Below are 25,538 nucleotides of genomic sequence, written 5' to 3'. Positions count from 1 at the left end.
GAACCTCCCCTGACATTACCAGTGCGATGATGTCACTCAAGGATATTATAGCATTGGAGAAAGTCCAGAAAAGGGCAACTAGAATGATTAAAGGGCTGGAACACTTTCCCTATGAGGAAAGATTGAAACGCTTGGGACTCTTTAGCTTGGAGAAATGTCGACTGAAGGGTGACATGATAGAGGTTTACAAGATAATGTATGGGATGGAGAAAGTAGAGAAAGAAGTACTTTTCTCCCCTTCTCGCAATACAAGAAGTATTGGGCATTTGATGAAATTGCTCAGCAGACAGGTTAAAACGGATAAAAGGAAGTACTTCTTCACCCAAAGGGTGATTAACATGTGGAATTCACTGCCACAGGAGGTGGTGGCGGCCACAAGCATGGCCACCTTCAAGAGGGGTTTAGATAAAAATATGGAGCAGAGGTCCATCAGTGGCTATTAGTCACTGTGTGTGTGTATATATAAAAATTTTTTGCCACTGTGTGACACAGAGTGTTGGACTGGATGGGCCATTGGCCTGATCCAACATGGCCTCTCTTATGTTCTTATGTGACACAGAGTGTTGGACTGGATGGGCCATTGGCCTGATCTAACATGGCTTCTCTTATGTTCTTATGACACATCCAAGTGACAATTTTCCAAGGTCCTGTCACTTGGATGTGTGTGCAAACTGGAATCTTGCCATGCTCTCAATTAATGACTAAAGCTAGACAAAACTGAAAGTGAAACGAGGGAATATAAAGTACAACCTCATCGCTGGGGTGCCGTGTCATTAGACTCACGTTCGAGTCTAATGTTTAGAAGATAGTTTTGGAAGATAGTTTTGGACTCCTCAGGAGGCATATTGGACTCAGGATTCCTGTGAAATGGGAGGACTGTACGTTTACAAACAGACCTTAACTTGGACTTTAAATGGATAGACTTTGTTCCTCGCATTTCGTAATTTGTATTTTGTTCCAAATGTCAGGGTATGGTTGTAAAAGTGTCATTTAATGAGAGTCTATGAATATATTGTAAAATTTGCCTGACTGGTTTCTTTTTGAGGCTGTTTTTCATAGAAACCTTGGGTTTATCTCCAGTCACTCTCTTCCGTGAATCTCTGTTTGATTGCAGAACATTCAGATGGGATCTGGAGATTTCCCAGGATTAAAACTCATCTCCAGACTGCAAAGATCAGTTCTCCTGGAGGAAATGATGGCTTCAACGTGATGCTAGACCCTGCTGACGGTCACGTTCTCAAGGTACAGGCAGGCGGGAGTCTAAAGCTGGTCCGAAGTCAAAGTTCAGGAAGTCAAGGAGGAGCCGAGTCACCACAGCAAAATCGCAAACCAGAAGCAGAAGTCAGTGTCCAAAGCCAAAGGGTTAGGGTGCCAAGGAATTCAAGCAGGTCAGGAACTGAAATCAGGAAGTCCACCTTCCTGATTGGATGCAAGCCAGGGAATCGACTTGTTGCTTCCATGAGGTTGCCAAGTCCTGGGTGTGAGTTATAAGGGAGCCTCAATCAGCCTGCTCCCTGAGTGGCTGTAATTCTCCTAGAAATAGTAGCTAAGAGATTGGAAGCATTGGCACGCCTAGTGCCCGCGTTCTGCGAGTGTTTTCCGAAGCCGGCTCCGCATTCTTGAGATAGGAGGGGGAGAGCTTAGAGGAGACTGATTGTCAACAGCTGGCGCTGGTGCCTGGAATGTGGGGAGCGTGATTGATGGGCCAGCCGTTCGTTCTTCGGCTGAGGTGCTGGAAGGCCATTCTTCCTGGTCTGTTAACCCTTCCAGCTCCCCCTCCTCAGGGCTCATGACATTGACGTCCCTCCCATTCTCAAGCCCCGCCCTCCCTGCACCCCGCCCCCTAAATCAGCTGGAATTTCCCAACCCGACCTTGCCAACCCAAGCTCCGCCTGTGGCTTGAAGTGCCAACGATCCCCTCTGCCAACTACTCCTGCCTGATGCTGCAGCTGGTGTCTGCCTCAAAATTCAGTTTCCGAATGCCAGAAGAGGAAGAGGTAGCCTGGGCTAGCACCACTCGGGGCTACAGGTGAGGAGGACCTTTGGGGAATATTTTGGGAAGCTTCCTCCACTGTAGGAGAAGTCCTAGGAGCCCCAAGAGGTGCCTGTGGGTCATTTGTGTCATAGGGGGCACAGCAGGGGTCATTTTGGAGAAGAAGAGGTGCTGGAGCTCATTAGCATAACTCCTTTGCAGATGCCACACACCGCTGACATCACCAGAAGGTGGACTAAATTATATCAGCTCAGCATCTACCTTAAAAGGCTTCTTGAATTAGAATTGTCACAATAAAACCATACTCCCATCATACTATTTAAATTAAAAAGGTAAAGTTAGTGCAAGCACCAGTCGTTTTCGACTCTGGGGTGATGTTGCTTTCACAATGTTTTCACAGCAGATTTTTTACAGGGTGGTTTTGCCATTGCCTACCCCAGTCATCTACACTTTCCCCCCAGCAAGATGGGGCTCATTTGACCGACCTCGGAAGGATGGAAGGCTGAGTCAACCTGGAGCCGGCTACCTGAACCAGCTTCCGCTGGGATCGAACTCAAGTCGTGAGCAGAGGGCTCCAACTGCAGTACTGCAGCTTTACCACTCTGCACCATGGGGCTATTTAAATTACTTTCTCCTATATGGCCACAGTGGCATGATGAAGACTTCTCCCTGTCTGCTTTATATGTTCTGGTTATTTTTGCATTTTTTGTGGGGGGAAATATTAGAAAGTTTGTCAAATCTTACAATCCAGTAACATTCCAACATGGGGTTTGAACAATGGAGTCCAGAAGCAAGGGTTTTTTTGCGGGGAGGGGGTAAGAAAGAAAGAGCCCAATGAAATTTAGAGGTTCTGGAGCTCCTGCCCAAAATGAGTCCTGGGGCATAGGCAGGTGTCATTTTGTAGAAAAATAGGTGGTGGAGCTCATCCAGGGATTGTTATGTAGATGCACCTACTATTCAATGCACAAGGTAGGTAGGTGGGGAGGGAGAGGGGGAACCCTCAGAAAGGTTCAGGAGCTGCTCTCCTGGGAGCTCCTGCTGAATCCGAGGCCTGGGCACAGGAAAGGTAAATTTCTAAGTGCCTCTTATTTCTAGGTAAAGATGTCCGCTCCCAGGCCTGGGTGGTCCAGGGTAGCCCAACCTCACCAGTTTTTGGAAGCTAAGCAGGGTCCGGACCTAGATGGGAGACCATCAAAGAAGTCCAGGGTTGCTACACCGAGGCAACAAACGGGAAACCACCGCTTAATGTCTCTTGCCTTGAAATCCCCATGAGAGTCACGTAGTGTCACTAGCTCCAGGTTGGGGGAACACCTGGACATTTTGAGGGGGTGGAGCTTGAGGTGGGTGGGGCTTGGGGATGGGATGGGAGGGACTTCAGTGGGACCTAATGCCATATAGTCTACCTTCCAAAGGAGCCATTTTCTCTTGGTGAACTGATCTCTGTTGTCTGGAGATCAATTGTCAATCACCAGAACATAAGAGAAGCCATGTTGGATCAGGCCAGTGGCCCCTCCAGTCCAACACTCTGTGTCACATAAGAACATAAGAGAAACCATGTTGGATCAGGCCAATGGCCCATCCAGTCCAACACTCTGTGTCGCATAAGAACAGAAGAGAAGCCCTGTTGGATCAGGCCAATGGCCCCTCCAGTCCAACACTCTGTGTCACATAAGAGAAGCCCTGTTGGATCAGGCCAATGGCCCATCCAGTCCAACACTCTGTGTCACATAAGAACATAAGAGAAGCCATGTTGGATCAGGCCAATGGCCCATCCAGTCCAACACTCTATGTCACATAAGAACATAAGAGAAACCATGTTGGATCAGGCCAATGGCCCATCCAGTCCAACACTCAGTGTCACACATAAGAACATCAGAGAAGCCCTGTTGGATCAGGCCAATGGCCCATCCAGTCCAACACTCAGTGTCACACAGTGCCCCCCCCCAAACCCCAAGTGCCATCAGGAGGTCCACCAGTGGGGCCAGGACCCTAGAAGACCTCCCACTTTGCCCCCCCAAGCACCAAGAACACAGAGCATCACTTGCTCCAGACAGAGACTTCCAACAATACGCTGTAGCCAATAACATGAGAGAAGCTATGTTGGATCAGGCCAATGGCCCATCCAGTCCAACACTCTGTGTCACACAGTGGCCAAAAAATGCCCCCAGGTGCCATCAGGAGTTCCACTAATGGGGCCAGGACACTAGAAGCTGTGACTTACTTGACAACCCTTTCCACCCCCAAGAATGCCTGGGATGTTGGAATAAAAAAGGTAAGAGAGGTAGATCAGGAAAAGAAAAGTCATCTGGAGGGGTTCTCCATAAGATCGGGGCCCATGCCTCTCCCCTGCAGTGACTCCTTGGGAAAGCCTAGTTGCCAACTCTGGAGGAGGGCAGAGTTTTGGGAGAGAGAGGTGCTCAGGAGGAAGGTCATGCCGTCTGATAGCAACCCCCCCCGCCCCTTTCCAAAGCTGCCATTTTCTCTGTATTCTGGAGAACTGCCGTAATTCTAAGAGATCTCCAGGCCCCACCTGGCTGTTGGCAACCCTCCAAGAAAGGGAGAATGGAGCAGGCAAACCCGGATTCATTTATTTAAAGGGTTTTGTTATGCAGCAGTCTTCCTGCTACAATGGCCCCCAAGGCAGCTTTCAAATGTTAAGATAATATACAACAATAAACTCAGGGCAAAGGCAACAAAAACCCTAAGAGCCATTAAAAAAAAACGAAACCTTGATAAATAATTCATAAGAAGCCAATTACAACCAATTAAAATGAAATGCTCTTAAAACCTTGGGCAAACAGGACGGGCAGAGCCTGGCCTCTAACAGTCAATCCAGAGGCTGCTGGGCAAATCTGTGCAGAGAAGGACTGCCAGGCTAGGTTTGCCAGCTCCGTGTTTGGAAATACCTGGAGATTCCTTTGGGGGGGGGGAATGGACCCTGAGGAGGGTGAGGTTTGTGTGTGGGGGGGGGGAGGATATTAATGTGGTGTGATGCCACAGAGGCCACCATCCAAAGTGGCCATTTTCTCCATGGGGATTGATTTCTCTTGCGTGGAGATCAGTTGTAATCCCAGATCGCCAGCCACCACTTAGAGGCTGGCTACACCACTTAGAGGCTGCCACCAGTGCTGGATTAAGCACTGTAGAGGCTCCTAGGCAGTCAGAATCTCAGGGCCCCTCTGGCAAATTATCTCAGAGTCAGAGCACCCGCCCCACCGCCCAGGGACCCTGCTGCAGCCTGGAGGCACCTTTTTAAAAGCCCCTTTGACTAAGCTGCGGGGGAGAGGCAGAGAGAGGCAAACTTGGCAACAACGCCAGCAGCAGCTGCACCAGGCAAGCTGGTTAAAGAGCAGCTCAGTTGCTGGCTGCACGTGCAGGCTGGGAGGGCTGCAAGCAGGGGGGAAATGGGGGAACATATAAAGCTGCCTTGTACTGAATCAGACCCTTGGTCCATCAATACTTGGTCAGTATTGTCTTCTCAGACTGGCAGCGGCTCTCCAGGGTCTCAAGCTGAGGTTTTTCACGCCTATTTGCCTGGACCCTTTTTTGGAGATGCCAAGGATTGAACCTGGGACCTTCTGCTTACCAAGCAGATGCTCTACCACTGAGCCACAGTCCCTCCCCAATGCCAGCCCAGGGTCCCTAAAGGCATGGGGGCCTATAGGCCAGTGCCTACTTGGCCTAATTGTTAAAGGCCCTGGGTGCCACAACCCATGAGGCCCCGTCTCCAGATTGATCCCTGCCTCACCCCTGAACTTGGAGGTGCCTTGGGAGAACTCAACTGAGAGGCAGCTTCAAATAGCACGCAGAGAGTGTAGCCGACTCCGGGTAGGGAAGCTGTAAATTAGATGTTTGCCTTTTTAAACATGTTAGTTGCACCATTAGGGTGCGCAAGAAGCCTCATACTGAGCTGTAGCCGATGTGAAATTGCTGCCGGAGACGCTCTGCGTTCCCTTTAAAAAAAAAAATGTAAAGAATCTATATAATTGAATCAATATGTAAGTATTATATTTTTTTCACTGGAAGAGGGTTGGTGGTGTCTGAATGTCCTTCTGATATTTTTGTATAATATTTTCTTTTGTTAGTGGTCCCAGGTCTGATGAAGACTGGAAAGAAACAAGTTCTTAATCGATTGGCTTGTCACCACACTACTTGGGGACTTGAATGTACATGTTTTGGACATTTGGACTGGTTTCTATATAGCTTGGAGAAACGTCGACTGCGGGGTGACATGATAGAGGTTTACAAGATAATGCATGGGATGGAGAAAGTAGAGAAAGAAGTACTTTTCTCCCTTTCTCACAATACAAGAACTCGTGGGCATTCGATGAAATTGCTGAGCAGCCAGGTTAAAACGGATAAAAGGAAGTACTTCTTCATCCAAAGGGTGATTAACATGTGGAATTCACTGCCACAGGAGGTGGTGGCGGCCACAAGTATAGCCACCTTCAAGAGGGGTTTAGATAAAAATATGGAGCAGAGGTCCATCAGTGGCTATTAGCCACAGTGTATATATATAAAAAATTTTGCCACTGTGTGACACAGAGTGTTGGACTGGATGGGCCATTGGCCTGATCCAACATGGCTTCTCTTATGTTCTTATATTTCTTAGTAAACTGGTCACTAGCTTGTATGTTTTGTTGTGTAATCCCCAGTTGGGGGCAGGGGATCGCCTGGTTTGGAGGCCCTCCCTGTCAAGTTCCCAAATTCCCTTCAATGGCAGTGACTCTCCATGGAATTGGATAACTATTTATTGTAAGGATCTGGATACATAGACACTGCCTTGTTGTCAAGGAGTGTCAAAAGTGATACACAATGGTTTCAGATTTTATACCCTTGAAATGTTCATTAAAAGCACGCCTGGACTAAGACCAGGCCTCAGATTCAGCAGGAGCTCACAGAAGGACAGCTCCTGAACCTTTCTGAGGGTTCCCCCTCCTCCTACCCACCCAACTTGTCCATTGAATAGGAGGTGCAGCTGCATAACAATCCCTGGACTAGGAGAGCGGGCAGCCAGCCAGCCACCAGGGGCTTTGCCACACCCCCAGCAGCCCTCATTAACCCCTGGAGAAGCCCACAACACCCTTTCTCCACTTCTGATGTGATTTCGGGTGGCGGGCGACTTGCTGGCCTTTTGACTGGGGGGTGGGGCGGCCCAGGAGAGCCCCAGGTGAGTGAGGCCTGCTTGGATCTCTAGCCAGCCCAGGCAGGCCTCACCCACATGAGGCTCCCCTTTTTTGCATCAGGCTGCTTTTGGCTGGGGGTGGTGGTGGCATATGCTAATGAACTCCACCACCTATTTTTCTAGAAAACGACCCCTGACTAAGACCATTCAAATGTAGTGGCTACAGGTCATTCACATACATTCACTGCATAGTTTTCACCTAAACGTTCGAGGGAGTGAGCAGTGACCTTGGTCCCAAGATATCTCCCAGCTCCTAGGAGGCAAAGTGGGTTCACTCGTGGTCATGCAACAGACTAAGCATTGTTACTCACACATTCCACATTCTACATCAGAGGGAGAAGAAGAAACACAGCAACAGAGATAACAGGAAGGGGACTTGAAACACCCCCTGATTCAGGGTCATCAGAAAGGGGGGGGGAGGGAAGTGTCTGCTGGGCACTCCATTATTCCCTATGGAGACTGATTCCCAAAGGGCATAATGGATAATTGATCTGGGGCTCTGGGAGGGGCTATTTTAGGTAGAACACAAGAACATAAGAGAAGCCATGTTGGATCAGGCCAATGGCCCATCCAGTCCAACACTCTGTGTCACACAAGAACATAAGAGAAGCCATGTTGGATCAGGCCAATGGTCCATCCAGTCCAACACTCTGAGTCACATAAGAACATAAGAGAAGCCCTGTTGGATCAGGCCAATGGCCCTTCCAGTCCAACACTCTGTGTCACAGAAGAACATAACAGAAGCCATGTTATATACACACACACACACACACACTGTGGCTAATAGCCACTGATGGACCTCTGCTCCATATTTTTATCTAAACCCCTCTTGAAGGTGGCCATGCTTGTGGCCGCCACCACCTGGGGAGGGACGGTGGCTCAGTGGTAGAGCATCTGCTTGGGAAGCAGAAGGTCCCAGGTTCAATCCCTGGCATCTCCAAAAAAGGGTCCAGGCAAATAGGTGTGAAAAACCTCAGCTTGAGACCCTGGAGAGCCGCTGTCAGTCTGAGAAGACAATACTGACTTTGATGGACCAAAGGTCTGATTCAGTATAAGGCAGCTTCATATGTTCACCTCCTGTGGCAGTGAATTCCACATGTTAATCACCCTTTGGGTGAAGAAGTACTTCCTTTTATTCATTCTAACCCGACTGCTCAGCAATTTCATCGAATGCCCACGAGTTCTTGTATTGTGAGAAAGGGAGAAAAGTACTTCTTTCTCTACTTTCTCCATCCCATGCATTATCTTGTAAACCTCTATCATGTCACCCCCGCAGTCGACGTTTCTCCAAGCTAAAGAGCCCAAGCGTTTCAACCTTTCTTCATAGGGAAAGTGTTCCAGCCCTTTAATCATTCTAGTTGCCCTTCTCTGGACTTTCTCCAATGCTAGAATATCCTTTTTGAGGTGCAGCGACCAGAACTGCACACAGTACTCCAAATGAGACCGCACCATCAATTTTATTTATTTATTTAGAATTTATATCCCGCCCTTCCCACGAGTGGCTTATACAGGGGCATTATAATACTGGCTGATTTGTTTTCAATTCCCTTCCTAATAATTCCCAGCATGGCGTTGACCCTTTTTATCTTATTTGGTAGAGGCACCACATTTTCAGCATAGCATCCAGTTCATCTCCTCAAAACACCCTCCAGGTTTCAAAAGGATTGGACCAGGGGGTTCAATTCTATGAGCCCCCAAAGGAGGTGCCCCTATTCTTCATTATTTCCAATGGAGGGAAGGCATTTAAAAGGCATGTGGTCCCTTTAAATGTGATGGCCAGAACTCCCTTTGAAGTTTAATTATGCTTGTCACAACCTGGCTCCACACCAGAGTCTCCAGATATTTCTTGAATTGGACCTGGCAACCCTAACCCTCTCTCAGATCCACCCCCAAAGCCTGCAAGTATTTTCCAACACAGACCAGGCAACCCTACACTCAGAACACCACACAAGGACCAAGGACAGGTTTGTGACTCTTGTTTGTGCAAAGCCCACTTATTGGTGGGTGTGGGTAACAGGCTGTGCAACCAAGAGCCTGTAAATCAGCTTTTTTGAGCCTGGAGGCACCCTTGGAATCAGAATCATAGAGTTGGAAGGGACCTCCAGGGTCATCTAGTCCAACCCCCCTGCACAATGCAGGAAACCCACAAATACCTTCTCCTAAATCCACAGAATCTTCATTGCAGTCGGATGGCCATCTAGCCTCTCTTTAAAAACCTCCAAGGAAGGAGAGCCTACCACCTCCCGAGGAAGCCTGTTCCACTGAGGAATCACTCTAATGGACAGGAAGTTCTTCCTAATCCTAGAATCAGAGAGTTGGAAGGGACCTCCAGGGTCGTCTAGTCCAACCCCCTGCACAAGGCAGGGAACTCACAAACACCTCCCCCTAAATTCACAGAATCTTCATTGCCGTCGGATGGCCATCTAGCCTCTGTTTAAAAACTTCCAGGGAAGGAGAGCCCACCACCTCCTGAGGAAGCCTGTTCCACTGAGGAACCGCTCTAACGGTCAGGAAGTTCTTCCTAATGTTGAGCCGGAAACTCTTTGGATTCAATTTCAACACGTTGGTTCGGGTGCTATAAATTTTTGGCCACTGTGTGATACAGAGTGTTGGACTGGATGGGCCATTGGCCTGATCCAACATGGCTTCTCTGATGTTCTTATGTGACACAGAGTGTTGGACTGGATGGGCTATTGGCCTGATCCAACATGGCTTCTCTTATATTCTTCTGTGACACAGAGTGTTGGACTGGATGGGCCATTGGCCTGATCCAACATGGCTTCTCTTATGTTCTTATGTCCTACCTTCTGGGGCCACAGAAAACAATTCCACCCCATCCTTTAGATGACAGCCCTTTGGAATTCTGACACAGGATGGTGTGTGCAGTCACAAAATGGCAGCCACAAAATGGCTGCCGCAGTAGGCAGAGCCAGCCAGAAAAATGGCTGCCTCAGCTTACTTTCAGTCGCACAGTGATGATGCTGATGTGGCAGCAGCTGCCCAAGCAATATTCAAAAAAGAATCTGTGCAGCCAGTCAGAAGCCTTGCTGGACAAAAACCCCTCCTGGACTTGCAACTTTTTTTGCAGACGCTTGGAAACAGGAAAGCTGTTGGCGGGAGACAGGGGGACTGCAGGCACTGGGCCGAGGGCGCCCGTTGTGAATTCTGAGCAGCAGCCATCTTGGAGTGTGCCTCTCTTGTTGGACCCATTCCTCATCCCTCGGCTCCTGGTGTTTCAGCCCCGAGAGGGATGAAGCCAACCCTGTCTGATCATGGCCACATCCGATCACAACACTTGATACGTTAATGCAAAAATTATCGCAAAAATGTTCTCAACATGTCAGGGCCGCGTTCCAGGAGGTCTCGGCTGGCTCCTCGTTGTCTCCCTGCGCCAAACTCACACAGACGGCTCAGCCGTGGCCTTCCCTATTGGATGAGGAGCAGCGGTCCCTGAGCATTTTGCATGACATCAGCTTGGGTGGGTGGGTGAAATCTTGGAATCCTCTCTGCCTGAAACTTGAGGCAGCAGAGAGAGAGAGAGAGAGAGAGAAGGAGGGAGGGAGGCTGATTGCAACATTAATTATGCATTTTTTAAAAAACCCGACAGTTCAGGGGAAGCGAGCGAGGGAAGGAGTGAAGTGCCCTCTGGCTCCTTAATTGCATTTAATTTCTCCACAGAGGCAAGAACAGGGAAGGGGGAAAGGGTGCCAGGGAGAAGCGCACCACTTCCTTCTTAGCATCCAGCGGCTGTGACCACTCCTGGGCCCCCTTCCAAAGGTACCCATGGCTCCCTCCGGGCTGCTGCTCTTTCTTCTCGGGCTCCCGTTCACCGCCTTTGTGCTGCTGAGCAAAGGTAAGGCAACCTGGATGGACATTTCACCCAAGTGCGTTTGTTGTGCATGTCTGGGTCAAGACCTTGCGAGAAGATCTCCTGCGGGTTCGGTGGAGAGAGGTGGATCAAGTTCTGTTTGGGTCAGCAGGATGCCAGAGATGGCTGCTGCTTTTGGCCCTGTTTTGTACATCGTGTGTTGCTTAGGAAAGAGGATCGATAGGTAGTCGTTGTGGTGGCCACCAGGGAGGAGCTGAGGCTCAGTGAAAGCTCATCTGCTCGGCATGCAGAAGGTCCCAGGTTCAATCCCCAGCACCTCCAGTTTAAGGATCAGGTAGTAGGTGATGGGAAAGACCTCTGCCTGAGACCCTAGAAAGTCACTGCTAGTCCTGAATAGACAGTACAGACCCTTGATGGACCAACCATCTGATCCAGGATAAGGCAGCTTTGTGTGTGCATCCATCTATTAACTGGGGCTGTAGCTGCTCACTAGAGCATCTGCTTTGCACTTAGAAAGTCCCAGGTTCAATCCCCAGAATCTTCAGTTAAAGGATCACGTAGGAGGTGATAGGAAAGACTTCCACCTGAGACCTTGGATAGCGGTTGCCAGTTTGAGTAGACAATACTGACCAGTTTGGTGTAGTGGTTAAGTGTGCAGACTCTTATCTGGGAGAACCAGGTTTGATTCCCCACTCCTCCACTTGCACCTGCTGGAATGGCCTTGGGTCAGCCATAGCTCTCATAGAGGTTGTTCTTGAAGGGCAGCTTCTGGGAGAGATCTCTCAGCCCCACCCTCCTCAAGGGTGTCTGTTGGGGGAAAGGAAGGTAAAGGAGATTGTGAGCTGCTCTGAGATTCAGAGTACAGGGCAGGATATAAATCTAATATCTTCTTCTTCTTAGGCGCAAGGATTCTTATCTGGGAGAACCGGGTTTGATTCCCCACTCCTCCACTTGGACTTGCTGGAATGGCCTTGGGTCAGCCATAGCTCTCATAGAGGTTGTTCTTGAAAGGGCAGCTTCTGGAGAGGTCTCTCAACCCCACCCACCTCACAGGGTGTCTGTTGGGGGAAGGGAAGGTAAAGGAGATTGTGAGCTGCTCTGAGATTCAGAGTACAGGGATATAAATCCAATATCATCATCATTTTCTTCTTCTTCATGTACTGAGGGTTTCATTCGGTATGAGGCACCTTCATGGTGGGATAAATGGAGCCCTCTCAGGCTAGCCCAGGACAGCCCAGTCTCATTAGATCTCAGAAGCTAGCGGGATCAGCCATCTTTAGTACTTGGATGGAAGACCACCAAGAGATATCAGGGCTGCTGTGCAAAGGCAAGCGACGGCAGACCTCCTCTGCTTGTCTCTTGCCTTGAAAACCCTACAGAGTCTCCATAAATCAGCCGCACCTGAGTTGCATTTCCTGCCACCACTCAGGAGGGCTGGAAGAGTTGAGATGAAAGCCCAGCCACCCCCTTGTACAAGATGACCCTAGAATTTGCTACCACATGCTGTGCTGGTGGCCACTGGCTCGGAGGGCTTTAAGTCAGGTCCAGACTCATTCATTTCGGAAAGGGCTTCCCATGGCTAGTAGCTACAAAGAACCTCCGGGTCTGGGCACAGTGTACCTGTGAGTATCGGATGCATGCAGGGAAGAAACAGCCAAGCGAGGCTCTTGCTTTCTTCGCGTGCTTGCGCATTTTCCCAGTGCAGTTGGCTGGCTGCAGCTGGAGACGAGGTGCTGTCTAGATGCAACCCTGGTCTGACCAAGTAGGGCTGCTTAAACGACTACAGAAAATCTGCAGGCGGGAACCCAGTTCTTTAATTTAAAAGACCAGCAAACACAGAAGCATTTATGGTTAGCATTTAATGTTAAGAGTTGGCTCCAGGAGCACCTTAGAAACTACTAAGATTTCTTGGGGCGTGAGCTTTCGAGAGCCCGAGCTTCCTTGGTCCGTTCTGCTATCTGAAGGAGGGACTGCGTTAACTCTCGAACACTTCTGCCCTGAAAATTGTTGGTCTCAGAGGTGCTCCCGTACTGGAGCCTGTCTGTTCAGCTGCAGACCGACACAGTTGCCTTCTGCAACGAAGCATTGCATGTGCTCTTCAATGAGGCACGTTAAGACAGTCACCGACAGAGTTCCGTGGAAGAACGAGGAATTATTCTTTCCACAAAATCAGAGGCAGCCAGGTCTTAAAACCCAATATAAGTTAGTAACTTCTTCTTTGGTAAAATGTGGTTTTAATGTTAGTAGCTGTGACTGGTGAATGGATCGCAACCCCAGGAGTGCTTGTGAATGGTTCCTCATCCTCTTGGAGAGGAGTGACAAGTGGAGTGCCTCAAGGTTCTGTCCTGGGACCTGTTTTGTTCAGCATCTTTATACATGATTTGGATGAAGGATCGAGGGAATGCTTATTAAATTTGCAGATGATGCTAATTTGGGAGGGGTTGCAATACAGTAGAAGATAGAAACAGGATACAGGATGATCTTGACAGGCTGGAAAACTGGGCTGCATAATGCTAACTAAAGTTGCCAACCTCTAGGTGGGAGCTGGAGATCTCCTGGAATTACAACTGATCTCCAGACTACATACATACTTATTTAGTTATCTAAAACATTTATTCCACGTCGCCTCAAGAAAATGGCTGCTTTGGAAGGTGGACTGCGTGGCATAAGAACCTACCAAAGTCTCTTCCCCCTTAAACCCCACTCTCCCAGGCTCCACCCTCAAATCTCCAGGTACTTCCAATTCCAGGGGTTGCCAACTCTGGGTTGGGAAATACCTGGAGATTTGGGGGGAGTGGAGCCTGAGGAAATGGAGGTTTGGGGAAAGGAAGGATTTTAATGGGGTACAATACCATAGAGTCCACCTTCCAAAATGGCCATTTTCTCCCAGTGAACTGTCACCCCGAGATCAATAGTGTGAGATTTCCAGGCCCTACCTGGAGGTTGGAAACCCATGTTCCAACTCTACTACTTGCAGGGCCTGCAAAACAGTGCTCTTTTACCAGGCATTTATTAATTAAGATCTATGCCAACAGACAGCAACAAATACTGAACCACCTGGCCCATAACAACAGACGCTATCTGGCCCACCTCAAATGCACAATCATGACCTTAGGACCTTTCTCTCGATAGGACATCCGGTAGTAACAGCCAAATATATATTAACACTCAAGGTGGATGGAATTGGCAGCTAGCCACCATTGCCAGCACAGTAATATATTCTATTTTAAGATCGTAGTAGCACCTGATATTGTTTTATGGTTTTATTCATTATGTATTTTTATATTTTTATGTCTATAGTTTATATCAATGCTGGTTTTTATGACTCTGTGAATGTAAGGCATCCTGAGCCTGTTTTGATGGGAGGGCAGGATATAAGCGAAAGAAAGAAAGAAAGAAAGAAAGAAAGAAAGAAAGAAAGAAAGAAAGAAAGAAAGAAAGAAAGAAAGAGAAAGAAAGAAAGAAAGAGAGAAAGAAAGAAAGAGAGAGAGAGAGAGAAAGAAAGAAAGAAAGAAAGAAAGAAAGAAAGAAAGAAAGAAAGAAAGAAAGAAAGAAAGAAAGAAAGAAAGAAAGAAAGAAAGAAAGAAAGAAAGAAAGAAAGAAGATATTGGATTTATATCCCGCCCTCCACTCCAAAGAGTTTCAGAGCGGCTCACAATCTCCTTTCCCTTCTTCCGCCACAAGACACCCTGTGAGGTGGATGGGGCTGAGAGGGCTCTCACAGCAGCTGCCCTTTCAAGGACAACCTCTGCGAGAGCTATGGCTGACCCAAGGCTGTTCCAGCAGGTGCAAGTGGAGGAGTGGGGAATCAAACCTGGTTCTCCCAGATAAGAGTCTGCACACTTAACCACTACACCAAACTGGAAAGAAGAAAGAAAGAAAGAAAGAAAGAAAGAAAGAAAGAAAGAAAGAAAGAAAGAAAGAAAGAAAGAAAGAAAGAAAGAAGAAAGAAAGAAAGAAAGAAAGAAAGAAAGAAAGAAAGCTGCACTTGAGAGGGGCAGCATTTCCACACCGTGCCTTGGTCACACTAAGTAGGAAAATAAAGTGATCACAGACTTGGAATAGTCAAAATTCTTTGTAGTAAGAAAGCAAATTTTTAGAAAAGAAGCCCCAGTTTTTAAATCCAGGCTGGGAGCTTGTTGCCTGAGCCGCACTCGCCTGGAATGCCTGCTTGTGCCAAGGGCTTGGAGGAAGAGAGTGGCAGCGGGGGCTGTAATTCTTGGATTACGCCAACAGTGTCGAGAACAGATGAATGTGTTGATGTTCCTACTTCCTGTTCCTGGTAGCACAACACACCGGGCAAGCTAATCATCATCTGTTCATTAGGAGTGATTTGGTCCGCTAAGTGGTGCGAATGGAATTTTGAGTCGCTGGGGAATGTGGACAGGTGGATTCGGAATCCGTTGACATCTCAAGGCAGGTGGGAAATCATCTTTCAGTTGGAGGACGTTCCAGGGGTCTCATCCCCACAGAGGACGACCATCTAAAATGACCATCCTGGAAGAGAAATGCAAAGATGTGTGGGGGAGAGGACAGGATTTCTAGTGACTCAGCAATGGGTGGTCCAACAGATAGGTAGTATCCTGCAAGTCCTTGTTGAAAAGCAGGCTGGGGGCATGAGATAAGGATGTTTCCATGACTTTTGTCATGCAAAGTCTGGTCTCCATCGCTGAGCCGCAAACCTTCCCCCTCCAGTTTGGTGACAGCCAGTCTGGTGTAGTGGTTCAGCGCACAGACTCTAATCTGAGAGAACTGGGTTTGATTCCCCGCTCCTCCACATGCAGCTGCTGGGTGACCTTGGGCCATTCAAAGTTCTCTCAGAACTGTTCTCTCAAGAGCAGTTTCTGTCAGAGTTCTCTCAGCCCCACCTACCTCACAGGGTGCCTGTTGTGTGGAGAGGAAAGAAGAGATCGTAAGCCGCTCTGAGTGAAGAGCTGGGTATAAATCCAATCTCTTCCTTTCTTCCTCTACTTCCCTGAGGCTCAGACCAGGCCTGCAAACGTGCAAGAATCCAGCATGCTTCAGAAGAGACTGCAATAGCTGTGCAGTCAGAGAGAGGCCTCCTTCGCTAACCAAACACCCCAGCACCGCAGGAGGTGTGTTGGAACTGTAACCACTACCCAATACTTCTCCACTGCTTGTTCATGCCAGCACTTAGAACATCAGAGGAGACCTGCTGGATCAGACCAGCAGTCCATCTAGTCTAGCATCCTGTCTCACTCAGTGGCCAACCAGGTGACCGAGATCAGTTCCCTGGGAGAAACAGCTGCTTTGGAAGCTGGGACTCTGTGGCATAGAGCCCGCTGAGGCCCCTCCCCTCCCCAAACCCCGCCCTCCGCAGTCTCCACCCTCCTGAGAGAGCCCTGACAGAAACTGCTCTTGAGAGAACAGCACTGAGAGAAATTTGAATGGCCCAAGGTCACCCAGCAGCTGCATGTGGAGGAGAGCCAGTTTGGTGTAGTGGTTGAAGTGTGCAGACTCTTCTCTGGGAGAACCGGGTTTGATTCCCCACTCCTCCACTTGCACCTGCTAGCATGGTCTTGGGTCAGGCAGAGCTCTGGCAGAGGTTGTCCTTGAAAGGGCAGCTGCTGTGAGAGCCCTCTCCAGCCCCACCCACCTCACAGGGTGTCTGTTGTGGGGGAGGAAGGGAAAGGAGATTGTGAGCCGCTCTGAGACTCTGTCCTTGAAAGGGCAGTTCCTGGGAGAGCTCTCTCAGCCCCACCTGCCACACAGGGTGTCTGTTGTGGGGGAGGAAGGGAAAGGAGATTGTGAGCCGCTCTGAGACTCTTCAGAGTGGAGGGCAATATCTTCTTCTTCCAGATATCCAGGTGTTGCCCAACCCACAGCTGACAACCTTAGACACGCCCCCTCCCCAAATGCTACCAGTAGAGATATCACAACCCTGTGATATCTACCCAAGGCATAAGGGTTTTTTTTTTTTTGCCTATGGAACACAATTCCTTTCTTCTCCTAGGGCAGCCCTCAATCCCCGCCCCGACCCCTTTATACCCTGTTCTTCCCTCCTCCACAATAACAGCATTTCAGGGGCATTGGTGGGTGGGTGGGTGGAAGAATTGTCTTTCACAGGCAGCAATCCCTGTGCCTCCATCCCGAGATGCAAGCTGCAATGTGTTTAAGGGCATGGAATAGTGACATAATAAATGCACGATATCACTTCTTGTGTGGTGGTTAATGATGACAAATTCATTAAGAACCACAAACACTGGTTCTCTTGACAGGCAACCAGACCTCCTCTTGGCCACAGGGGAGGGGCAGTGCAACAGTGCAAGAGTCTCTTCTTGGGGGAAAGAAGAAGGAGGAGGAGGAATTTGTACCCTACTCTTCACTCAGAAAAGAACCCTGTGGTGCAAAAGTGTTAAAGCTGCAGTACTGCAGTCCTAAGCTCTGCTCACGACCTGAGTTCGATCCCTGGCGGAAGCTGAGTTTTCAGGTAGCCAGCTCGAGGTTGACTCAGCCTTCCATCCTTCTGAGGTCGGTAAAATGAGTGCCAGCTTGTTGGGGGGAAAGTGTAGAGGACTGGAGAAGGGCAATGGCAAACTACCCTGTAAAAAGTCTGCCGTGAAAACATTGTGAAAGCAACGTCACCCCAGAGTCGGAAATGACTGGTGCTTGCACAGGGACTACCTTTACCTTAGAGCCCCGTGGCGCAGAGTGATAAAGCAGCAGTACTGCAGTACTATGGGTCTGAACTCTCTGCTCACGACCTGAGTTCGATCCCTGGCGGAAGCTGGGTTTTCAGGTAGCCAGCTTGAGGTTGACTCAGCCTTCATCCTTCTGAGGTTGGTCAAAGGAGTCCTCAGCTTGCTGGGGGGGGGGGGAGTGTAAAAGACTGGGGAAGGCAATGGCAAACCACCCTGTAAAAAGTCTGCTGTGAAAACGTTGTGAAAGCAACATCAACGCAAAGTCAGAAACGTCTGTTGCTTGCACAGGGGACGACCTTTACCTTTTTAAAACTTGTACACTGGTTGCTGCTTGATTCTGTATATTTTCCCCAGGGGAGCTGATTTCTGTAACCTAAAAATAAGCTGTAATACCGGAAGATCTGCAGCCGCCAGCTGGAAACTGGAACACGGAGCCCTCCCTCCAAAGTTGCCATTTTCTCCAGGGGGATGGACTTCTGTCCCCTGGAGATCAGTTGTTATTCTGGGAGATTGCAAGACCCCACCTGGAGGCTGGCAACTCAGTGTCACCAGAGAGAGCAACGCGCTCGGAGAGGCAAAGAGCCCATAAGCCAGCCACTCCTGGCCAGCTGTAGATCTCACCAGATGCCAGTTGGCTCTTTAAGGTTCATTTGGAAGAGACAAAGGGAGAGCGCTTGGCTGGCCTGCTCGTCACCGACTCCCCTAATTTGTTTTCCTCTCTTTCTCCTCTTCTTTCCCAGCGTTCTTCCTCCAGCTGCTGACGGCTCGTGAGCCCTGCGAGCTGAAAGGAATTATGGCTGGTATGAAAAGGCAGAGGGGTTGCTTGAAAAGCCACCTCCAAGCCTGCCTCCCCCCAAGTACCGGCAGATCTATTCCAATTAGCTGCCGTGTTGGGAAGTGTGAATTGGGCCCTACTGTAAGGAAGTCATGTTCGGGGAGCCAAATTGCAGGCGGTGGATTGGTTGTTTTGACTGGGCTCTGTTCTCTCTCTCTTTTTTCTCCTGAGTTGCCTTGCGAGAAAAGGTTGCTCTTGAAGGCGAAGGCCATTAAAGGTGGTCGGAGCTTGGGGGGTGGGAGATGCAGCGTTCAAGAGGCCAGCAAAAAAGCTCTTGGATTACAACGGTGACGCCATTCTGGTGGGACCCACTGAAGCAGGGAATCTTGAAGAAGAAGATATTGAATATATATCCCGCCCTATACTCTGAATCTCAGAGTCTCAGAGCAGTCACAATCTCCTCTATCTCTCCCCCCACCCCCGCACACAACAAACACAGGTAGGTGGGACTGAGAGAGCTCTCTCAGAAGCTGCCCTTTCAAGGACAACTCTGAGATAGCTACGCCTGACCCAAGGCCATTCCAGCAGGTGCAAGTGAAGGAGTGGGGAATCAAACCCTGTTCTTCCTGATAAGAGAGCTATGGCTGACCCAAGGCCATTCCAGCAGGTGCAAGTGAAGGAGTGGGGAATCAAACCCTGTTCTTCCAGATAAGAGTCCATGCACTTAACCACTACGCCAGACTGGCTCATCTTGTGTTCGAGGAAAGGTTCTGCCCTATGTTGTTCAGAAAGATTCAACACAGATGCTAAATTCTCAGTGTATATTTAGTGATATTGATTTATTCATACAAATATCCTTGAAAGGCAGGATCTGCCCACAGCTATAAATGTTGTGGTCACATCCTGGATAGATTACTGCAGAGTACTCTAGGTGGGGCTGCCCTTGAAAGCTGCTCAGAAACTGAAGTGTGTTCAGCACCAGAATTTCTGGCTGGGCTCCAGAAAATGTACTTTGCCTGTGCTAAAGAACGGCCCATGTCCTTTTGAAAATAGTGTGTTCATGTGGTCCAGGGCTGGGTTGTCTCAGGGCCCTCGTATAACCCTTCCCATCTACTGAGATCTTGTACTAAGCCCTAGTTCTGTGGGCTCTCAAGAACTGCCAAAAGTCAGGCGGTGGTAACCAGACGCAGGATTTTCATTCTCATGCCATCTCAACTTGGAAATTCCTTCCCTAGAGCCACTCATGTGGTGGCCCCTCTTTTGGAGGTTTAGTTCTAAGTTAAAACATCTCCCTCCCCTCCGTGCATTCAGTAGATTGTGTCTGCATGCCATCATATTTAAAGGGACCACATGCCTTTAAATGCTTTTCCACCATTTGGAAATAATAAAGGATATGGGCACCTTCTTTTGAGACCCTTGGTCCAATCTTTTTGAAACTTGGGGGTTGTTTTGAGGAGAGTCACTGGATGCTATGCTGAGAATTTGGTATCTCTACCTCAAAAAACAGAGCCCCAGATACTCATGGATCAATACTGGGGGACCGTCTGCCTCCACCAGGGGATTGGCAACCCTACCAAGAGTTGAGGCACAACTGGTCTCAAAAAAGACACTCATATGGGGGTGTATGGGAATATGGTGGCCTTGGATAGTTCTGGTGAGGGTACATAAGAACCTAAGAGAAGCCATGTTGGATCAGGCCAATGGCCCATCCAGTCCAACACTCTGTGTTACATAAGAACATAAGAGAAGCCATGTTGGATCAGGCCAATGGCCCATCCAGTCCAACGATCTGTGTCACATAAGAACATAAGAGAAGCCACGCTGGATCAGGCCAATGGCCCATCCATTCCAACACTCTGTGTCACATAAGAACATAAGAGAAGCCATGTTGGATCAGGCTGAGCCGCTTCGGCGGGGAGGGCGGGATACAAATAAAATGTGACTGACTGACTGAGGCCAATGGCCCCTCCAGTCCAACACTCTGTGTCACATAAGAAGATAAGAGAAGCTATGTTAGATCAGGCCAATGGCCCCTCCAGTCCAACACTCTGTGTTACATAAGAAGATAAGAGAAGCCGTGTTGGATCAGGCCAATGACCCCTCCAGTCCAACACTCTGTGTCACATAAGAGGAGCCATGTTGGATCAGGCCAATGGCCCATCCAGTCCAACACTCTGTGTCACATAAGAAGATAAGAGAAGCCATGTTGGATCTGGCCAGTGGCCCATCCAGTCCAACACTCTGTGTTACATAAGAACATAAGAGGAGCCATGTTGGATCAGGCCAATGGCCTCTCCAGTCCAACACTCTGTGTCACATAAGAAGATAAGAGAAGCCATGTTGGATCAGGCCAATGGCCCATCCAGTCCAACACTCTGTGTTACATAAGAACATAAGCGAAGCCATGTTGGATCAGGCCAGTGGCCCATCCAGTCCAACACTCTGTGTTGCATAAGAACCTAAGAGAAGCCCTGTTGGATCAGGCCAATGGCCCATCTAGTCCAACACTCTGTGTCACATAAGAACATAAGAGAAGCCATGTTGGATCAGGCCAGTGGCCCATCCAGTCCAACACTCTGTGTTACATAAGAACCTAAGAGAAGCCATGTTGGATCAGGCCAATGGCCCATCCAGTCCAACACTCTGTGTCACATAAGAACATAAGAGAAGCCATGTTGGATCAGGCCAGTGGCCCATCCAGTCCAACACTCTGTGTCACATAAGAACATAAGAGGAGCCATGTTGGATCAGGCCAATGGCCCATCCAGTCCAACACTCTGTGTCACATGAGAACATAAGAGAAGCCATGTTGGATCAGACCAATGACCCATCCAGTCCAACACTCTGTTTCACACAGTGACCAAAAACCCAGGTGCCATCAGGAGGTCCACCAGTGGGGCCAGGACACTAGAAGCCCCCCCACTGTGCCCCCCTAGTACCAGGAATACAGAATATCACTGCCCCAGACAGAGAGTTCCATCAATACGCTGTGGCTAATAGTCACTGATGGACCTCTGCTCCAGATGTCGATCCAATCAAAGCTGGTTATGTCTGTCGCTGCCACTACATTTCATACATTTCCAAAAACTGGAGAGGCACAGGCAGTGACACAGTGAGCAATGGCCCCTTCCATAACTAGAGAACTGTCAGAGATTCACATTGGCTGTCATTAGCATGAGGTGGGTGGTGCTCAGAAAAGCTGCCCCAAAGAGGACGAGATGAGAGCGATGACTTTCCTGAGCAGTAGCTGAATGTGCAGGAAACTAGCAGGTGAAGCTCTCCCTAGCATGCAGAGGAGGATGGGGCAATATTAGGGTTGCCATCCTCCTGGTGGGGCCTGGAGATCTCCTGTAGTCACCTCTGATCTCCAGATGACAGAGATCACTTCCCCAGGAGAAAATGACTACTTGGGGTGGTGGTGGACTCTATAGAGTTATACCCCCCTGGGTTCCCTCTCCTCCCCAAATTCCACCCTTCTCTGGCTCCCTCCCCAAAATCTCCAGGAATTTATCTACCTGGAAATGGCAAGCCTAGGGAAACTTTCATTGTCACATATTCTCATTCTCAGATTTGGCAGATTTTATGAGCTCTCGGCAGTTTTGGGGCCTCAAGACATCTGTGTTTACAGAGCAAAAAAAAAAAAAAACACCACCCTTGCAATCAACTTGAACTTTTATACCACAAGAGCTTTTTTTGAGCAGGAACGCACAGGAGTGCAGTTTGGACTGGCTTGGTGTCAGGGGGTGTGGCCTAACATGCAAGAAGAAGAAGAAGAAGATATTGGATTTATATCCCGCTCTCCACTCCAAAGAGTCTCAGAGCGGCTCACAATCTCCTTTACCTTCCTCCCCCACAACAGACACCCTGTGAGGTAGATGAAGATATTGGATTTATATCCCGCCCTCCACTCCGAAGAGTCTCAGAGTGGCTCACAATCTCCTTTAGCTTCCTCCCCCACAACAGACACCGTGTGGGTGGGTGGGGCTGGAGAGGGCTCTCACAGCAGCTGCCCTTTCAAGGACAACCTCTGCCGGAGCTATGGCTGACCCAACTAGCAGGTGCAAGTGGAGGAGTGGGGAATCAAACCCGGTTCTCCCAGATAAGAGTCCACACACTCAACCACTACATCAAACTGGCAAATGAGTTCCTGTGGGGCTTTTTTTTAAAAAAAAGCCCTGTATACTACAATATCATTTTAACCACCACCCCCCCCGGATCAATTTTTTTGGGGGAAATCTTGAGTTCTCCAGAAGGAGAGTTAATGCCAAGGAGAGATGCCCAACCATGTGACCCATGTTGTTTTTCAGCTTCTCAGAATGTCACCAAAAGAACAGCAAGCTCCAGCAACGCCACCTTCCACCAGCTGTACGATCACCTGTTGACCAACTACAAGAAAGGTGTCCGGCCTGTGAAGGACTGGAGGAGCACCACCAATGTGGCCATCGACATCATGGTCTACGCCATCCTCAGTGTGGTATGTTCCTTGACCACCCTGCCCCAGGCCATGTGGGTCCAGCCCTCCCATTGCTCTGTTTGAGTGGGAATGAGACCAGCGACCCGGACCTTTAAGACTGGGGAAATACTCTCAGTCACCAGAGAAGTTGGAGCTAGCTTGAGGCCTTAAAGAAATGTGTTGCCAATGTGAGCATCATCAGGACTAGGATTTGGTTTACTGTTTCAGGGGCTAGCCATGTTGGTCTGTGGTACAAGAGCTAGGTTTGAGTTCTGGGTCCCCTTGGAAACCAACAAGATTTCTGGGGTATGAGTTTTCAAAACTAATAAGAACGTAAGAGAAGCCATGCTGGATCAGACCAATGGCCCAGCCAGTCCAATATTCTATGACACTGTGGCCAAAACCCAGGTGTCATCAGGAGGTCCACCAGTGAGGCCAGAGCACTGGAAGCCCTCCCACTGTTGCCCCCCAAGCACCAAGAAGACAGAGCATTATTACCCCAGACATAAGAACAGAAGAGAAGCCATGCTGGATGAGGCCAGTGGCCCAACCAGTCTAACATGCTGCCACACGGTGGCAAAAAAACCCCCCAAGCACCATCAGGTGGTCCACCAGTGGTGCCAGGACACTAGAAGCCCTCCCACTGTGCTCCCCAAACACCAAGAATACAGAGCATCACTGCCCCAGACATAAGAGAAGCCATATTGGATCAGACCAGTGGCCCATCCAGTCCAACACATGGTGGCCAAAACTCAGGGGCCATCAGGAAGTCCATCAGCAGAGCCAGAACTCCAGAAGCTTTCCCCCCCCCACTGTTACCCCCCAAGCACCAAAAATCCAGAGCATTACTACCCCACACATAAGAACATAAGAGAAGCCATTTTGGATCAGGCCAATGGCCCATTCAGTCCAACACTCTTCATTATACAGTGTCCAAAACCCAGGTGCTATCAGGAGGTCCACCAGTGGGACCAGAACTCCAGATATCTGATGACTCTCAAAAGCTTATACCCCTAAAATCTAGTTTATCTTTAAGGTATTACTGAACTTGAATCTAGCTGGTTTACTGTCAATTTCCCTTCCCTCTGATTTTTGGCTGAAGTCTGCTTCCTCCCAAGTCCTCACTGACTTTTTTTCATTTAAGGTGCCACCATTGACCAGTTCTGAGTATGACTTGGAGGACACATTATCATTTTTTTAGATGTCCACCTAGTATCTTAGGGGGTTGGACTAGATGATCCTGGAGGTCCCTTCCAACTCTATGATTCTATGTGTATTCTTAAAATCAAATGTGTGAATGTAACACAGAGGTGTTTGGAAACGTTCATTTTAGAGACACCCTCTCTGGAAAACTGGGCTTAGTAGCTGCTTCCCCAGTGAGCAAACCCAATAGGAGACTTGGAAGCTGTGTAATTTTGAAGACAGGTCTCCTCAAGGGTTATCCAGTCCCTTGTTCATCTAACCCAATGTTGTCCACTCTTGTTGGGGGCAGCTCTCCAAGGTGTTGGGCGGTGAAAGAGCTTTCCTAGTCTTGCTGATCCAGGAGATGCCCAGAATGGAGCCTTGGCTTTGGACGCACAGACACCCACAGGAAGTTACCTCATACCATTTGTTCATCGTCAGAATTGTCTACTCAGATGAGCAGGGGCTCTTCCAGGTCTCATGCTGAGGTCTTTCACATCACCTATTGCACAGTCCTTGACTGTAGATGCCGGGGATTGAACCTGAGACCTTCTGCAAATTAATCAGATGCTCTCCCTTCCATGGCCCCTTCCTAAATGGCGCTGCATCATCCCAAATCAGACCCTTGGCCCATCAAGATTGGTATTATATTCTCAAACTGGCAATAGCTCTCCAGGGTTCCAGGCAGAGATCTTTCACATCACCTACTGCCTGATAGTTTCAACTGGAGATGCTGGGTATTGAACCTGGGACCTTCTGTATGCCGAGCAGATGCTCTACCACTGAGCCATTCCCCCCCCCCCCTTCTAACCAGGTGAGCAAGCAGGGTAGATGGCCTTCTGCATTGCTAACCTCTTCTCTGCTTTGAACAGGATGAAAAGAACCAAGTTCTGACAACGTACATCTGGTACAGACAGGTAAGGAGGTGTGATTGCCCCTCAGCAGAGGAGTTGACCCTCCCTGGCACTGGGGCTAGAGGCAACTAGACGAGGATGACCAGAGGCCTGGAGACCAAGCCCTAGGAGGAAAGGCTGAAGGACTGGAGAAAAGGAGGATGAGAGATGACAGGATTTGAAGAACTGTCACTTAGAGGAGAGCAGGGAGCGGTTCCTGTTGGCTGGACTCACACGAACGGGTTTAAATTAAGGGTGGGATATTAGGGAAAAAACTAAAAGTTATTTGACCGTGGAATCAGCTGCTGAGGGAAGTAGAGAGCTCCCCCACACAGGCAGTTTTTAAGCAGTGACTGAATACTTGTCAGGGCTGCTCTAGGCTGATCCTGCATTGAGCAGGGGGTTGGACTGGAGATGGCCTCTATGGACCTTTCCAACTCTGGGATTCTAGGATTCTAACAGAGTCACATTCCCAGGCTTAGGCTCCAAGCTCTTATGAGCCTTTGTTTAAAGTTCTGTACTTCACATTAGGTAATTCCTCTGCTTTGGTCCCCCTATCTAGAAAA

The 25,538-nt window shown here is 49.0% G+C and overlaps 1 protein-coding gene across 1 annotated transcript in view; it reads left to right on the top strand.

Moving 5' to 3' along the window:
* Positions 1-10,961: 10,961 nt before the first annotated feature.
* LOC132580672 (5-hydroxytryptamine receptor 3A-like) overlaps positions 10,962-25,538 on the top strand; it is a 31,105-nt gene continuing 16,528 nt past the window's right edge. The window contains exons 1-4 of the mRNA XM_060251650.1: positions 10,962-11,031; positions 18,410-18,469; positions 22,752-22,918; positions 24,952-24,996. Of these exons, the coding sequence (XP_060107633.1) occupies positions 10,962-11,031; positions 18,410-18,469; positions 22,752-22,918; positions 24,952-24,996 (342 nt within the window). The remainder of the gene's footprint in view (positions 11,032-18,409; positions 18,470-22,751; positions 22,919-24,951; positions 24,997-25,538) is intronic.

This window comes from Heteronotia binoei, chromosome 12 (assembly GCF_032191835.1).
Source record: "Heteronotia binoei isolate CCM8104 ecotype False Entrance Well chromosome 12, APGP_CSIRO_Hbin_v1, whole genome shotgun sequence".
Classification (NCBI taxonomy): domain Eukaryota; kingdom Metazoa; phylum Chordata; class Lepidosauria; order Squamata; family Gekkonidae; genus Heteronotia; species Heteronotia binoei.
The sequence above is the reverse complement of the archived record's forward strand: the minus strand, read 5'-3'. Positions and strand labels throughout refer to the sequence as shown.